The following is a 17541-nucleotide window of genomic DNA, read 5'->3' as shown; positions in this document are numbered from 1 at the left end:
ATCGCAAGATTTAACCATGGCATGGTTATACAGGTATATATGGCTGAATCAACCCAGACCATGCCATGGCCCCTCCTCTACATCTTCACTACAGCGGGGACAGGTGGCCCAAGTAGACCAACTAGACTCCTTCTGCACTGGAACTGGGAGCCGAGAGCCTTTTTATTTTTGTGGTTGGTCGGGGGCGGGGGGTGGGGTGGGTGCAACAAAGCTGTGAGAATAAGTCTGGAAGCTTCCACTGGCTATGTCCCATGCTCATGAAAGAAGCCAGTTTCCAGCAGGAGGAAATGCAGCCCTCATGCAGAAAGGAGAAGCATAGGAGCGCTGAGGGGATGTTGGGATCCCTGATTCCAGTCACTCGCTCTTGCTGTGGTTTGCTAACCTGAGGCACAAATTTCTCTTTTTTGCCTGAGCTAGTTTCAGTCTCTTGAAAGGTGGGCCAGCTCTAATATTTTTGCCCTCAGGCTTTATGAGGCACCCTGTGTCCATATAATACATTAGCCTTTTCTTCTTAGGCAAGGTGGAGGTAGTTTATGTTACCTGTAACTCAAAGAATCTTAACTAAGACTGCTTCTTTAATGACAGGCAGGTTCAGAAGGGCCTGGTGAAAGGTTATCTCCCTCACTGCACAGAAGGAAGAGAGGGAGGATGCATGATAATATTGCTGAGACCTCAGCTTTGGATCACGAATCCTCACTACAAGGAGAAGAGGATGCTTTTAGATTCTGGACACCCAACTCACCATGGGAGGAACTTCAGACTTACCTAAGAAGTCAGCCAAATCTGTCTGCCAAATTCATGCTGTTTTACTTCAATCAAACTGGGAAACTGCATTCTTATCCTCAACAATATTCAAAGATGGGAGGGAATGGAAAGAGGTGGATTCCTGTGTTTGCACGTTTTACCTACTCCTGGGGCTCCGACTCGCTGATGAGCCTGAAGTTTACACCAGAGGGTAAACAAGATAGCTATTTGGACATCACACACCGCTTTGCCAGTTTCCGTTCTCTTGAATTATTTACCATCTAATTGTATGCATTGAAACAGAATCTGGCAACGCAGAGTCAGAGATGTAGCCTTATTTGTGCGTTAGAGAAGGAAAACTCGAGTTCAGTGAAGGACCTGGAGCAGAAACACTTTATGGCTTTCTGACGTTCCCTGGCTTTGGGAGGGCTGTAAGCACGGGGGGTGAAACCCGAGCAGCAACACAGCGCAGACGCACTGGGAGCCACGGGTTGGAGGCGCCCTAGAGCTGACTAGTCCAGTGTCTCCCCTGAGGCCACAATCCCCCTACAGGGCAGAGGCCCGGTTCCAGGACTTAGCCCCCTGAGCCTTGATTTCTTCTCTGCAAGACAGACTGCAAAGGGGGATGAAATGGAAAAATAAGCCTCTCTAGATTTAAAAGATTGTTATCACAAATTTTATTTTCACCATCATACCACTAATTTCCCTCAGGAATAAATATTAGTAGCTATGAAAACAAGAAAAATATTCAAAAAATATTTCAAGTAGTAAAAAAGAAACTTTGGAAAACAGAAAAGTATAATGGTGAGTAAAACTCACTATTAATCCCACTACTCAGTAACAATTGCTCACAATAGAGGGTGTGGAGAAAAGGAACCCTCCTACACTGCTGGTGGGGATGTAAATCGGTACAGTCACTATGGAGAACAGTATGGAGGTTCCTTAAAAAACTAAAAATAAAGTTACCATATGATCCAGCAATCCCATTCCTGGGCATATATCCAGAGAAAACTCTAATTTGAAAAGATCCATGCACCGCCCCCCCCAACAATGTTCATAGCAGCACTGTTTACAATAGCCAAGATATGGAAGCAACCTAAATGTCCATCAACAGATGAATGGATAAAGAAGATATGGTGTAAATATACACAGTGGAATATTACTCATCCATAAAAAAGAATGAAATAATGCTATTTGCAGCAACATGGATGGACCTGGAGATTATCATACTAAGTGAAGTAAGTCAGATAGAGAAAGACAAATATCATATGATATTGCTTATATGTGGAATCTAAAATCTGACACAAATGAACTTATTTACAAAACAGAAATAGACTCACAGACATAGAGCACAGACTTACGGTTACCAAAGGAGAAAAGATGCGGGAGGGATAAATTAGGAGTTTGGGATTAAAATATACACACTACAATACATAAAATAGATAACCAACAAGGACCTACTGTATGGCACAGGGAACTATATACTCAATATCTTTTAATAACCTATAATGGAAAATAATCTAAAAAAGAATATATATATGTGTGTGTATGTATGTGTATATATATATATGTATACACACACACACACACACACACATATATATATATATATAACTGAATCACTTTGCTATATACCTGAAACTAATATAACATTGTAAATCAACTATATTTCAATAAAGATAAAAAAGAATCACTCATAATATTTTGATACATTTTCTTCCAGTCTTCTTCCTAACCAAATATATATATATTATAATTGGGAAATTTTAACTAACCTCTTTAAAGCCAAGTTTTTTCTTATTTTCTTTCTTTTCAAAAAGAAAATACTTATTATTTACCTACATTATTCCAGGCATTATAACAGGGATACAAGAAAATTCGATCAAAAATAACTTGGTTAAGATGTCAATATGAACAATAAATATCTTTTCACTGTGGTTTTCTAATTATGAAAGAATTCAAACAGAGAAAGTAACATAACAGACATCACTGCCCCCACCATCAAGACCAAATCTTAAAATTTTGCCACATGTGCTTCAAATATTTTTTCAAGGAAGATAAAATATTACAGATATGGCTGAAGTCTTACTGTCCTGGACCCAGAATAACTACAGTTGACCTCTGAACAATGCAGATTTGAACTGTGCAGGTCTACTTATACACAGATGTTTTTCAACAGTAAATACTACAGTACTACACAGTCCATGGCTGGTTGAATCTGTGGATATGGAGAAACCATGGATAGAGGTAAAGCCAAGTTTTTTCTTCAACATTTTGTAGTGAGCCTCTTCTCCATTCAATCAATATTCTTTACAAACAAGGTTTTTAATGGCTAATTGTTTTCAAATAGTTCACTGTAAAGAGATATATACCTAAAATACTATTAAGAGTCAATGGATTCAGTTTGATTTCACAAGAAAATCTAATTGGGGTACTACAAAAGATGCTGAAACAACACAGACTCACAGACTAGATAGAGAGGATGAGGAACAGACCTGGAAGCAATTCTTTACCAGGACAATTGCAGGCTGCACAGTTACCCCACTACTGGCCTATGAATAGGAAGGGAGAGAAGGGAAGCGACAGATGGATTGTCCAGGCAAGGGGTGCATGTGAGCACTCACATGAGGATGTGGGTGGGGAACAGACCCTGGAAAACTCATGACGCTCATCACTGAATTTATTAGTAAGTGCCATTTTGTTACTCCATATGCTACTGTGGTATAAAAACTGTAGGCCAAGTGCCACCTTTACATTCATATTTCCTTCTAGTCTTTTTTCTAAGCATAGTTTTTTTTTCCTTTATGTAACTGAAATCCATAGAATGAATATTTTTGACAAACTCAGTCTTTAGGTTTGACTTGTATAACCTTAGGATAGAGGAAAAGGAACTGTGTATCAGTAGAAAAATTTATCCATTTACTAGCTAGGGTCCTATTTACACCATCAATTTCAACTCAGAACAACATTATTTTGAGATTTGCAAGGAAAATGGTTCACTTCTTACAGATAATTTTTGGAATGGAGAATGAAGTAGGTAGACACACATACAACGTGGGAAGGCTGATGCTTCTTTTTCCTCATAGGCAACTAGGGGGAGGGGAAGGGGGTCAGTAAAGGCATGTTTGGGGGAAAGTCGGAGAAGCATCCACACCTGCTCATTATATCAAATGTCTAGGGACTCTGTAAATAATTCAGGTGCAGTCGGCTCCCTCCAGGGGCAGGTGTTGAGGAGAGTTTCCAGACAAGCATCTCCTCTTGCAAAACTGGAGCAGACCTGGGATCTGATTACTTGAAAAGGGGTCTAGTTAGTAGCTATGGCAACCTCCTTCTTCTGCCTTACAACTTGCCTTGGGCTAAGATGCAGGAACTTCTGGGAAAACACTACTGCTACAGCCTGCTGTGGTGGTTAAGAGCTTTGAAGTCTAGTTATCTGTTTCTAATCTAGGTTCTGCCACTTTGTAACCGGGTGACCAGGGAATTTATTCAACCTCTCTGATCCTTGGTTTCTGTGCCTATAAAATAGAGATAATTCATTCAGATTGCTGTGGCATCATCTGTAAGGCTCTTGCTATAGTGCCTGGTACATAGTAGATTATCTCCTAAGAGTGTCCCCACCTCATTTCCTAGGAAGAGATGTTTGGACTTTAAATAAAATAGCAATGTACAGAACTAAGTGAAAGCTATTCTTCAGAACAAAATAAACAGTGCAGCTAACAGTTATTGAAGATTTACCATAAGCTGGATATTGTGCTGAGTGTTTTATATATAATTTCACAAAACCCACTTACGGATAAGTTTATCAAAGTTCTGAGATGTTAAGACACTTTCCCCAGCTCAGACAGCTAGCAGGTGGTGGAATCAAGATCCAAACTCTCATCTGCCTCTTATCCAAAAACAGCCTATGTTCTTACCTTCTAAGTAAATGGATCTCTGGAAGTTATTTTACTGCGCCAGCACTTCATCTCCAGGTGGACAGTCTGAGGATGCTGGCACATGGAGCTCATTCAGACTTGGACCGACCTCCTTAGGTCTGTGGGGCCTGACCGCCCTCTAGTGTTAGAAGAATCTTAGAGCCAGGTGGAATCCACAGCGAGTTGTTTTTTTTCTGAGGTGGTAGTGAACCTGCGTCCCCTCCTGTCTGGAGATCTGTCTAGTCTGGTGTCTTCTTATTGGCCAAAGGGTTTCTCCTAGGAATAGGGGTAAAATAGGTGGTAGAGACTGGGAGTTAAGAAGAATAATTATCTGGGGATAGAGCAGTAATGCTCAGGTTAAGCTTTGAACCGTTGGCGGGGGTGGGGGGGGATAATGTCTCTTATTCCCAGCACATGGCACATAATAGGTGCTGACTGAATACTGAATGAAGTTTTACAACTCATCCTCACTAAAGGGGGAGGGGGAGTGCTGCCAAAAGAATGGTTTAAAGGTCTTCACTGATCTTTGCCAGAAGCACCAGCAGAAAAAACACTGTAACATTAACCCACCTTCCACTCCAACAGACTCCAAGGCATGTTTCGAGCACAGCTAGGCGAGAATGATGACGCTGCTCAGTTACTAGGAAATGAGTTGGGGTCAGCAAAGACATATGACCACTTCAGGCTGCCACCCTCCCACCAGTGTCCCGAATGGTCCACGGATCTCAGAGAAGTCCCACTTCCGCCTCCATAACTCTGCCCAGGTAGTCCATGTCACCAGGTGGTCGGTGAGCACCTGTGTGCACTGCTCCTCGCTAGACAGTGGGGAATCCAAAGACAGGCTTACTAGGTGGCTTATCAGAGGGAGATGAACACCCCCCCACCGCAAGTCACAGAGACTGAGCTGGGTTACTGCAAAATGGGAAGAGATGGTTTCATAAAATAAAGGATATAGAGCAGACAAATAACACCTACTATAATCCAGTCCTTGGCTGCCCAATTTTCCTCCCATATGAATAATTCTGTAAATGCCCCCATAATATATGAATATACTGAATCACTCAGACATTAATTTTATCACTATTATATTTACCTTTATAATTATTACCATCTTTATTTCTAAGTAACAGAAAATCTAAACCCAAGTAAACTTGGCTTGATGAATAAAAACATTTGTTGAGGGCTTTTTTTCCCCTTCGGTGGGGAGGTGGGAGTTTCAGGATTGGTTGGTTCACACCCGGTGCTGCCAGGAGTTGGTGGCCAAGAAAGGGAAGTAGCAGGGCAGGACCACAGAAGGGATTTCAGAATAAAAAGCCAGCTTCCTATAGTTAGGACAAGCCACATACTGGAAGACGGCCTGGGTGGGGGTCCCTGTGAAGCTACGGCTGCCTCCTGGCCTTCTTTTGGGAATCTCTCTGCTTTTGGTGGAAAAACGGAGACTGATGGCCCACAGTCTCTGCAGAAATGGACTAAGGATTGAGGTGCCTGCATAAGGGAGAATGGACTTGTTGGATGACAGAGCTTTAGCTGCATTTTCTGCACTAAACTCACCCCCATCCCGCGCCCTAAGAAGGGTGGCTCAGGCGGAGGTTGTCTCCCCGCTGTCTTGGATGTACTACCTTCCTGTTTACCCACATGAACTTCAGCCCCAAGCTGGTATATTCACTGCTCCCCAGACCTGCATTTCATCCCCACCTCTGGCTTTTGCTTCCCCAGTCCCCTGCCTGAATGCTCTCGCCTCTCCTTACCCTACAACTTGTCTTTCTCAGGGCCCAGCTCCAGGTCTGCCTCCTCAGTGGAGTCTTCCCCAAGGGCTTGGCCTTCTTGGGTCACTTTCTATTTTCGATTCCAGGGGCGTTTGTTGTGTGGTTGGGAGCCGATTGTGGTATTTGCCATAGAGTTTCAGGCAGGACTTTGTTTATTGCCTTTTCAGGCAAGCTATGCCAGAACTCCCCACTCAGAGGGCGGGGTGGGCAGGGAAACGTGGCCGGCCATGTAAGGGTCTGGAAGAGAGGTGCAGCCTGGAGCCGGCCGGGAACATGTTCCCCACACGACACCGTAATTCTTGTGCTCATAAAACCTCCTCAGAGGATAAAAAGAAACATGTAAGTCAGTACTTATTTCTTTGGGAGGGCCCCCACGAGACAAGAAATCTTTCAACTGCAGACTGTCAGGCACCAAGGACCTGAAGAACAGGATGGAGGGAGGCAGGGAGGGCTTAGGGCCGTCACTGAAGCAGGCGATCCTGAGGCAACGCGACGGGCAGAACAATCCACGTGGATGCCGTGTGGACATGGCACAAGGACAGCACGCTCACGTCAGTCACACCCATGAACTTCAGACCATCACCGTGTTTTTAGTCCCTAAGCTCCTGGGGCTTCATATCATGTTTTCCTTTCCTCTCTCTCAGCCTGAGTTCCTCCCCTGGGGATCTGCCTGTGCTGCTTCCACTGACACTGCTGAGGCAGATGGCCTCTGTCCCCAACCAACTTCCAGAGAAAAGACTGTAACAGTGGGGTGTGAGGGCCACAAGGGAGGGAAGAGGAAGAGGGTAACAACAAGTGACGGAGAAAGCTTAAATCATGCACACAGACTTCTCATAAGAACTTTATTTCTCAAAAAGGGGGCAAGAATCCAAAGTATTAAAATAATCCTCTAATTTTTGTTTTGGAGGGAGAGGATAGGATGACAAAATAATTCATATAAAAATTTCAAGCACAATGGCTGTAGGTCCTTCATCCTGAAACTTGTGCCTCCTGTCTGCAGCTCCAGGTTCTAACCATGTCACAGGTAGCGCCAAGCTCCTGGATTCAGAGGCTTACAGCATCTGGAATGCTTGTTTATATTTACTCCACAAATAAATACAAAAGGTCAATCTTCCTAGTGCAGATGGTTCAGTCTATTTTTGTGACTGTTTCTAATGAGACTGCTAAAAAGGGCTGCCTCTCTCTAAATTCCAAATCTTTCCTTTCTGAAGACGACTAAGAGAGTGAAAGAAAGGAAATGTGGAGACTTATCAGGTACGACTGGCTCTTATAACAACCACATACCAAGGGAGACTCTACCTCATTGAGGTGATAAAAGGTAAAAAGCGACCATGATTTTTCCATTGCCTTTTATGTGGGGAAACCGCACCTTTCTGTTTCTACCACTGAAGGGAACTGCACTATGTGAAGCGAAGTCCCCCTCTAGCAATTAAGCAAAATCCCTATCCAGAGCAATTAGTTTCTACCTTAAAAAGAAAGAAAAGGGTGAGCGGGAATGAGAGTCCTTAGTCCAGGCTGATGTTGCCACACGGCCCAGTAAATGCTGAGGGGCACTTTCCAACAGGCAGGCCCTTCCAGGAGGTGGGAGAAAAGACCTGGTTCACCCCGAGAGGCTTAAGGTGAGTTTAACTGTGAAGACCGCTCGGAACATGCCCGGCTCTCCTCTGAATGCTTTCAGTTGGTGCTTCTCTGAGGAACAGGGAGGTTCTCGTGAAGGTACTTTAAACTTCCATGCTCTGAGAAGTCCGAGACCACGTGGTCCTGGCCTCGCAGCAGCCACTTGGTAGTAAGCAGTCCCTCCAGTCCCACTGGTCCCCGGGCGTGGATTCGAGATGTACTGATCCCCACTTCAGCTCCTGTGGAAAAGCACGGATGAGGGTGTGGCTTTCCCAGCCTCTGCTTCCTGACCACCCGCCAGGCCTGCGTCTCTTCCTTCTCCTCACTTGGCCCCCTCTCTCTGCCCTCTCCTGACCCATCCTCCCTGGGCTAGCCTGACTTCCACTGTCCCCATAAACATGTTCTCTGGTTGCTGTGAGTCACGGTCAGGCCCCTTCTTTAAGAAGAGAAGAAGGGGCCTGACTGTGGGCCTCTCCTTTGTATTTTATCCCCAATCCACTTTGACAATACTACAAGTGCTGTCTCCGATATCTGTCTTGTGTCTGGATTGCATACCATCATCTGACATCTGGGTACTGTTTCTGGTGTACGACAGTGTATAGAGGTTTCATCTCCCCGAGTATCCTTTAAACCCTAGATGGTAAGGGACATGTTCTAGGTACTCCCTAGAACGCCTAGCTCCTAGGTGCTCATGAAATGGCTGCTGACTACACCAAAGAGAGCTTTTCATTTTCCTCCCTCCTGCTCCAGCCTCAGACGTGGGGCACCGGGGCTCTTCCCAGGTCTGGCTTGGTGTTCTGCACCGTGTGCAGTTGAGGCAGGGCTCCTTTGCTCATCACAACTTCACTGAGCAGGCACTGGGCTGGGACCCGGGGATGAAGTGGTGAACAACTGATGTAATTCATGGAGCTTGTATTCTTGTGGGCAAGGCAGCCAAAGAACAGTTCAACAAATAATTCCATGTGGTGATGGGGTGCAGCGAAGGGTGCTGGGACGGAGACTGTGTGGCAGGGCGGCAGCACCCTGGATAGGGTGGTCAGTGGGAGCCTCCCCGAGCAGGTGCCTTTGGCTGAAACCTGAATGAGAAGGAGCCGGCCAGGGGACAGCAGTGGAGAGCCGCTGCAGGCAGAGAGGAGCAAGCGAGGTGCCTGGGGCAGTGGTCGGCAAGGAGATGGTGACCACTGGCTTCAAATTCTGGGTTAATAGCGTAGAGATCACATGACTTTGGGCAGGTTACCTAACCATCTCTTGCTTCAGGTTTTTCTTTTGGAAAAGGAAGAAAATAATAGAATCCATTATGTAGAACTAAGTGAGATAATGCACGTGATGCACTTAGCACGGTGCCGGAAATACAGTAAATGCTCAATGAATATTATCTGTTACTGTTATTCATGCATTTCACAGGAACTTAACCCAACCAGAGTCTGAGCGTTTGCTCTGAGCAGCTGATGGAAAGACAATGGAGTGGTCTTTGCTCCTCCCCCATCTTGGACTTTCACTTGAAAGCTGGGCACCTCAGCCCTTACAAGTGTGCTATTTCTTCTTCAAGAACATGGAATACAAAGATCAGTGCAAGTGATGTGATAATTAAACCCCAACACAACAGAAACAGGGAACTAAAAATAAAGAGTCCAGTGACTAAGAATAACAGCAAAATTCCCTTTAATAACCTTTAACAATTCAGCGAGAACTATTTCTCTAGGCAGTTCTCTATTCAAACGTTCAGAGGGATTAAAATGTTTTAAGTCGTTGAAATAATTCTCAGATGTGCCACAAATGCCTTATTGGAGCTTTGTAAATGGTGCCCCTGAAAACCAGCGACTGTCTGAGAACTCCTTATACTACTGGGGGATGGAGAATTTATTACTAATGATGGAAGTGGGGAGGGTGCCTTTGTGAAGCTTTTTATTTCAAAGTCTGCATTAGAAGTCAACCTTGCACCTCTGGACTTACCTGTTTGTTTCTGATGCTCATACTTCAGCCCAGCATAGGTACTAACACCTTCTTTTGCCCTGTCCTCAGGGTGGATTCCTAGCTCTGAGGCAACCTGGCTGTGTCCCTCTGAAGGAGCAAGTCTGCAGCGGCAGTGCTCCCACGGGACCTTGGCATGCACGCCTGTCATAATCCATGCATGCAGACACACTGTGGTCTGCCGTACGTGGCAGAGTCCAGGCTCTGGACTCACGGAAGTCTGGGTCTGAACACCAGCTGCATGACTTTGGGCAAGTTACTTCATTTCTTTGAATCTCAGTATCCTCATCTATGAAAAAGGAAATACAAGTACCTACCTTCTTAGCATGTGAAATGCCTAGAACACAGGACTTCTACCAGTTCATGGTAGCTGTTATCATTCTCTCTGATAAACCCACCTTCCCTCGGTATGTCTGCATCATCTTGCTCATGCACGTGACTGTAAAGGCCAGGTGTCTCCTCCACCCTCACCATGCTCCTCGGGGCCACACAGGGATTCACAAGGGACTCCTTTCTCCCCGACCAGACTCTTTCTTACCCAGTCCGAAGCGGTAGCCATCAGAGAAGCGAGTGCTGGCGTTCCAGAACACACAGGCACTATCCACGTGCTGGAGGAAGAACTCTGCTGTATTCTCTGCAGCATAAAGGGAAGAAATTGAGTTAGGATGGCCCAGGGAGAACATCCCTGCTTGCAGCCACTCAACAGGGCCTGACTGGGGCAGGGCCCAGGCCCCTGAGGTGCTTCCCCACGTATTAAACATGCAGACTTGTGAAAGCAAACCAGCTTCATCAGTCCTGTTGTTGAAGGAGTAGGTACCTGGGAAAGACTGGGTTGGAATCCAGATCTCCCTGCAGACATACCCTCAGTGCTGCAATGGCCTGTCTACACTATCTGTTTATAGGCTCTGAGTCAAATGCCAAAGTCTCAACTCAAACTCCACACCCACCAGCTGGGTGACTGTGGACAGGCTTCTGAACCTCTCTGTGCCTGAGTACAATGGGGACTGACAGTATTACCCAGCTCCCAGGCTTGCAGAGAGGATAAAATGAACCAACAGCATGGAGCACTCATCCCAGAGCCTAGCAGATGGCAAGTGCTCAAGTATTAACTGTTTTCACTGGTGGTGCTGTGATTCCCCAGTAAACTGACTGCAAGTTCCCTGAGGGGGCCATGCTGGCATCCTTTACCATCGGGCCTCCAGTGCCTGACACCCAGGCTCACCTGTGGAGGGAATGAGTGACTGTGGAGAGTTGGTTTTGCCCTAAACTAGTTGGTTCTGCGCTTAACCTCCTGAACCTTGATTTCCTCAGCTGTAAAATGGGTTTATTCCAGCAACCGGGAAAGACTGCTGCATGGATTAAATGGTAACGCCTCTGAGACAGAGTGAGCCACGTATAAAGTGGAGCGAATCACCTCTTCCCTGCCTCTTCCCTCGGGGCCACTGAGACAACACAGCGAGGTAACAGATGTAAAAGCACTCAGCAAACCAGCAAGTGCCGCCCACGCCAGGCACTGTTATCAGTCCACTGAGATTACGTTCTCCTGCAGGCTAAGAGGGGCTGAGAGGAGCAGGGTCAGCTTGGAGATCAAGGCAGAAAACGCAGACCCCGCAGACCCCGTGTGCTGCAGCCCCTGCACACTTACCATTCTCTGTGACGATGACGTCCGTGTGGGAGCTGCCATACTTGTGGATGTGGTCGATGGCCTCCTGCACACTGTCCACCACTTCAATGCACAGTTCCAGGTCCCCGTACTCAGTTCGGAGGGACTTCACTTCGGAGGGGCTGAAGGTCAGATAGGAGGCGAACTTGGGGCCTGCGTGAATCTTCACCTGGGACAGAGGAAGTCCGGGGCAACAACATAAACACAGCAGCAAGAGGCAAGCGCACACTCCTCCCTCTGGGATCCAACAGCAAGATGAGCCTGAAGATGATGAGTCCAGGGCGCCTGTGGCCTGGAAACTAAACTAGTCCCTGCTTCCTTTTAGAGGCAGCCTTCCACCCTCCAGGATGCTCTGCTTTGGGAAATGCTGACGGCCACCTGTCAGCAATGGGCCCCCAGTAAAACTGGAGCAGGGATTTCAGCAGGAAGCCTCTGAATGTGAAGAATGTGCAAGGCATTTAATGGGCTACTGACATAAGCCCTTGACTGCTGGCATTTTACTAAAACGAACACGTGACGAGAAAAATCCCATTCTTAGCATGTGGGACTTAGGCATTGGACTCAGACAGAAAGAGGGAGATGCCACAAACACACTTCTCCTCCCTCTTCCCTGGAGAAGTCCTAGGCGTGCTTTAGAGGAAAACAGTACTTCAAACTGTGGTTAGTCGTTAGATTTCTGACTTTGTCAGTCTGGCCCCATTTCCAGGTTCAGCTCAGGTCCAGATTCTGGGGCTAATCCTGCTTCTGGCTGGAGGAATTTAAGGATGCTGAGGCTGGTCACTGGGGACCCCGGTCACAGTGTGATCCCACTCAGGCCTTGTTCTCCGAGACCTTCCCAGGGCAGCGTTCACGCCTCGATTCTTTAGGGCCAAGCTCTTGACTTGGCTCAAGTCACAACAAACCACATTTGTCATGTCCTCGTTGCTCCCAAGGCCTTGAATGGTTTCCTATCTGGGACCACACTTCCTCCAGGCCTGGGGTCCAACCATGTTCCCCAGGGGCTGGAACCCCACCCGTGTGCAAGTCGTCCTCTGGTGTACTTCCTGCACTACAAGGGGCTGAAGTACACATACTGGCTCATTCTGACTTGAGGGATTTCAAGGCAATGCTGAGGATGACTGAGGATGTTGTGGGTTTGTCTGAATCAGAACTGGGGGCTTTATTCCTGGATACAGGAGAGCTTTCCTCCTGTCCAGTCCAGGCCAGTGTGCTGCCTGGCATACGTCAGCACTCAAACAGGCCACCAGTGGAAGGTCAGGCCCCAAACGTAAGTGATCATGTGATCTAACTGCCTTATAATTTGTGGGGTACATTTATTTTCATTTTCCAAACTGGGACCATGCCACATTTATAAGCTGACTGAAGTCTTCCTTTTCAGCGAAAGGATGGAAGGGAAGAGACACATGCTCAGGGTCAAAGCAACGAAGACCAGCAGTCACTTTCTCTACTGCTGTGCTAGTTTACATAATTCTGACCTCAGATATTGAAGCTTAAAATGCATCCTGACAGAAAATTTAAGATTGTCCAGTTTCACCTGGAGAATATCTATCTTTCTTGCAATCAGGAATTTAGGATGGAGCATACATTTATACTCGAAACTTACTGGCACTGGTGGTTTATAATCTTAACGACATGGTAAGAAAATAATCCAGAGAGGACATTATACAAACTGCTCGCTCCCAAATATCACTGTATTAATAAGCACATTAATATTGGTAATTGAAGACATCTGTGGAGGAGCAGCTATATATAAATCTTTGGTTTGAAAACATTTCTGCACAATCTTTTCAAATCAAATCCAAACAAGAATGTGTGTTCAGAAACATAAACTGTATGCCGCCTGAGTAAGAGGTGGCAGGAAAGAGTCCATTCAGTGGGCTGCCATGTGACCTGCTTTATCTTTGAACCCTCTTAGCACTGAACACACACCACTTTGGAATGAAGCTATTTGTGTATGGGCTTCTTCCATCCACTAGACTGTCAGCGGCAAAGGCATGTCTTACTCACTGTGTACTCAGCACAGAACTTTGTATATGGCAGATGCTCAAAAATATTGCTTCTCACACTTCCTTAAATGGTATGGCAGCTGCTCCCAGTCTGATCCCACAGCTTCTAAATCTCGGGAGGGAAGACAGGAAGTGATGGACTTGTCCTACCTGTTCCACTCTCAGCATGTCAATGATCTGGTCAAATAATGGTGTTCTCAGCAGATCTCGGTGGATTAACAGAGTCTCTAAAGCATTACAGGCGGCTGGATATTCGCATTTAGAGTCTCTAACTGAAAGAGGAGGACAAAAAATGGTTTCTATTAACGTGATCCTGAGCCACCGAGGACACGACAAGTATTTTGCCCGCATGAAACGGGACACCATTGAGCTCACCTAGTCTGGTGACCTTGTCGACACTGGCCTCTGAGTCCACGTACATGTGGCAGATGCCTTCACTGTGCCCCATCACTGGAATGCCCTTAGCAGCTTTCTGGATGTTTCTGACCAGCTGAGAGGAGCCGCGTGGAATGATTAGATCTATCATTTTGTCTAGGCGGCAAAGATCTTCCACTTCTTCTCTGGTATTCACCTGAAAAGGCAGAGAATAAAAGGTAAAGATGACATCTTCTGATCACACAAAATATGGAAGTAGCAGCATCCCTTTCACAGATAAATGTCTGTATCTCCTGAGAACTAAGTCTGATGCTCTGAAAACTTATTCCAAAAACAAGATTAAGGAACATCCCTGGTGGTCCAGTGGTAAAGAATCTGCCTTCCAATGCAGGGGATGTGGGTTTGATCCCTGGTCAGGGAACTAAGATCCCCCATGGCACGGGGCAACTAAGCCCGTGTGCCCCAACTATTGAGCTCACGCACCTCAACAAGAGAGCCCGTGTGCCACAAACTACAGAGCTCAAGTGCCCTGGAGCCCACGTGCCACAACTACAGAGAGAAAACCTGCACGCCACAACTAGAGAGAAGCCCGCGTGCTGCAACTAGAGAGAAACCCGAGCAGACCGCGTGCCATAATGAAAAGATCCCGCATGTCTCAACAAAGATCCCATGTGCCACAACTAAGACGCAACACAGCCAAAAAAAAAAAAAGGAAAATAAATAAATATTAAAAACAAAAACAAGATTAAGTTCCTGATCATGGGAATTGAAAGTTGTCCAGCAAATGCTTATCAAACTCTAAACATTAGGTCCTGTGCTCCGCATTACAAAACATGCAAGACAGGGTCCCTGCCCTCAAAGAACTCAGAGTCTGATAGGGAAGACAGGACTACCCTGTAACTAGCCATAACACAGGACAGACACTTCTAAGATGCTAGAAGAGGTACAACGTGCTATCTCTGGAAGGTCGAGGAGGTACAGAGTATGCCAGGCTATGAAGATCACAAAAGGAAGTGGCTGCTCCGTTGGCTCTCTAATCACAGCCTAATGACATGTTGGTCTTGCTAGGGAGTCACGGTTCCCCACGACTCCTGCTGACAACCTCTACCCTGGGATGCTGGCTGGAGTGACTAAAGTGCTTGTGTTAGAACTCTGAGATTATGGACATTTTTTCCTTCCTCTTGATTTTTAATTTTCCCCCATATGGACATGTTACTCACAAGAGAAGTACAAATATACACACATGTACAAGAAGGTTCATGGCAACTTTAATCTGCATTGCACCAAACCAGAAATAACCCAAATGTTCATCGACAGAAGAAAGGATAAGCTGTAGTACGTGCATATAAACGGAATACTACACAGCAATCAAAAAGGGAAAAGTACTGCTAGATGCAACAATGTGGATGAATCTCATGGACATGAGAAAGAAATACCTGAACAAAAGAAATACAGATAAAAGAGTGCATTTTGTATTATTTCACTAATATGAAGTTCAAGAATAGGCAAAAGAAATTGAATGTGAAGAAAGTAAAAAGATAGTGGTTTCCTGGTGGTGGGGTGGGGCCTACTGATGGGGAAGGGCACAAGGGAGACTTTGGGGTACTGGAAATAGTCTGTATCTTGATGCGGGGGGTGGTTATATGCGTGTATATAAGCAGACACAATTACAGAGCTGTTCACATGTGATTAGGGTACTTTATGTATGTTATACATCAATAAGAAGGAGGAGAGGAGGAAATCTGTCCAATTAAACTAGGGTATGGAGCAGCTGGGATTGGAGCCCCTACAGCCTGTGCTCTTTCTACCCACTATGTTGCTGTAAGAATAACCCAGCTTCTTGTCAGAGAGCATGTAACGAGGCAGGTTTGTAGACATCCTCCTAGCAGCCAACGGAATCCTGGAATGTTGGAGTGAGTGGGCCTCAAGGGAAAAAGAGAAGGATCTGGAGTCAACCTAGGTCCAAATATAAATTCTGGGTGATTCTGGCTAAGTTATTTTACCAATGAGCCTATTTTTCTTCCATCTATAAAATGGACCTAATAATTTTTCTCACAAGGTTGTTGTGAGGATTAAATGAGATAATGGAATGAAAGTGCCTTGCCCACAGTAGGTACTCAATAAAACTACCTAGTACTTCAAAACCTCCACTGGACGGTTGAGGAGAGTGACACAATGGTTAAAATAATGACCATAATAATAATAGTGTTAACAGCATGACCTCATACTTACAAGCTGCATGACGGTTTCCGACAAACCTTCATAAAATGTATCTGTCTGACTTGGCCTAAATCACTACCAGTGAGCAGAACCCAGGCCTCACTCATAGTCTGGGTCTGGTATTCCTGCTGCCTGTGACCTTAAGAATGAAGGGCTAACAGGCATTCTTGTAAATCAGCGGTACCAGGACACAGCTGTATGAGACAGCTGAGCCACTCAAGACCCTTCTGGGTCAAGGCAGCCCTGCCATTGTCTAATGTCACCGGCACACTGGACCTGCTGCTCCTCCAATCAAACCTGTCTGCACTGGCTTGGCCTTATGTGGCCTAAGCTTTGCTTCAAACACCCAAAGACCTGACCTGGCCCTCTGGGCCTGACCTGGCTCATTCCCAGGGACCTACCAGCTGTACGGCCTCCTTGATTCCATGGATTGAGAGGGCCTCCTGGGTCAGGAGGTGAAGAATCCGGTTGCTGTGTGAGGCCTCCTTCCCTCCTTTGAGTAACAAGCCATTACCACTTGCGATAGCCAAGGCTGCCACCTGCAGATCAAAGAGGAGAGCAATGAACCAAAGGGAAAAAGCAGTAAAAGTAAGGGTAACATTAGTGCTCGCTGAGCACATTTCCTGTGCCAACCACTGTTAATCACTTTGTAAGGCCTACCATGTTTCATCTTCACAACATTCCAGTGAATTAAGTACCTGTTTTATCCTCTGCTTTACACATAAGGACACTGAAGCACAGAGAAGTTGGTGACTCCCCAAGGTCACACAGCTTATAAGCGGCAGAGCTGGGGGCCTTGACTCCAGAGCCAAAGCCCCGGATCGTAGGAACTCTACTGTACAGCTTCCTTAGCACCATTACGCTGTAACCTGAGTTAAGTGCCCAGGGTCACATAAGCACTCCCGTCGCTGGCCACGGTGGAGGACAGGTGCTCAGCAGCCTCTTGACTCAGGTGTTGTTCCACCTGACGCAGGCTGGGTGGCATCTCTGGCCACATCGTACCCTGGCCCTGTCATTGTTCCGAGAGCTCTAATAGCTGGTGCTGAGACCCTGGAGAGGACTAGAGCCGCCAGCCCCTGGACAGCTGCGGCAGAGACTGCTGGGAGGAAGAAGCAGGCTATCCAGGAGGGGGGTTAATTACCCTCTTAGAGCCAAGGCTAATGACACTCACCTGACCATCCAAGGCCTGAAGCTGAACTTCCTGAATGCTCTCAGGATGAATGAAGATCTTCCCGTTTTTGTAATGTATCAAAAGAAACTTAAAA

At 46.1% G+C, this 17541-nt stretch overlaps 1 protein-coding gene across 2 annotated transcripts in view; it reads right to left on the bottom strand.

Moving 5' to 3' along the window:
• Nucleotides 1-7168: 7168 nt before the first annotated feature.
• ALDH18A1 (aldehyde dehydrogenase 18 family member A1) overlaps nt 7169-17541 on the bottom strand; it is a 47090-nt gene continuing 36717 nt past the window's right edge. For both annotated transcript variants that reach the window (XM_079900532.1, XM_079900533.1), the window contains exons 13-18: nt 16678-16815; nt 14057-14252; nt 13832-13953; nt 11658-11844; nt 10551-10646; nt 7169-8280 (exon numbers count right to left, since the gene is read on the bottom strand). In XM_079900532.1, the coding sequence (XP_079756658.1) occupies nt 8099-8280; nt 10551-10646; nt 11658-11844; nt 13832-13953; nt 14057-14252; nt 16678-16815 (921 nt within the window). In that variant the 3' untranslated portion in view covers nt 7169-8098. The remainder of the gene's footprint in view (nt 8281-10550; nt 10647-11657; nt 11845-13831; nt 13954-14056; nt 14253-16677; nt 16816-17541) is intronic.

This window comes from Stenella coeruleoalba, assembly GCF_951394435.1.
Source record: "Stenella coeruleoalba genome assembly, chromosome: 16".
In the NCBI taxonomy this organism is placed as follows: Eukaryota; Metazoa; Chordata; class Mammalia; order Artiodactyla; family Delphinidae; genus Stenella; species Stenella coeruleoalba.
Note: the sequence above shows the minus strand (reverse complement) of the source record. Positions and strands in the feature narration are given on the sequence as shown.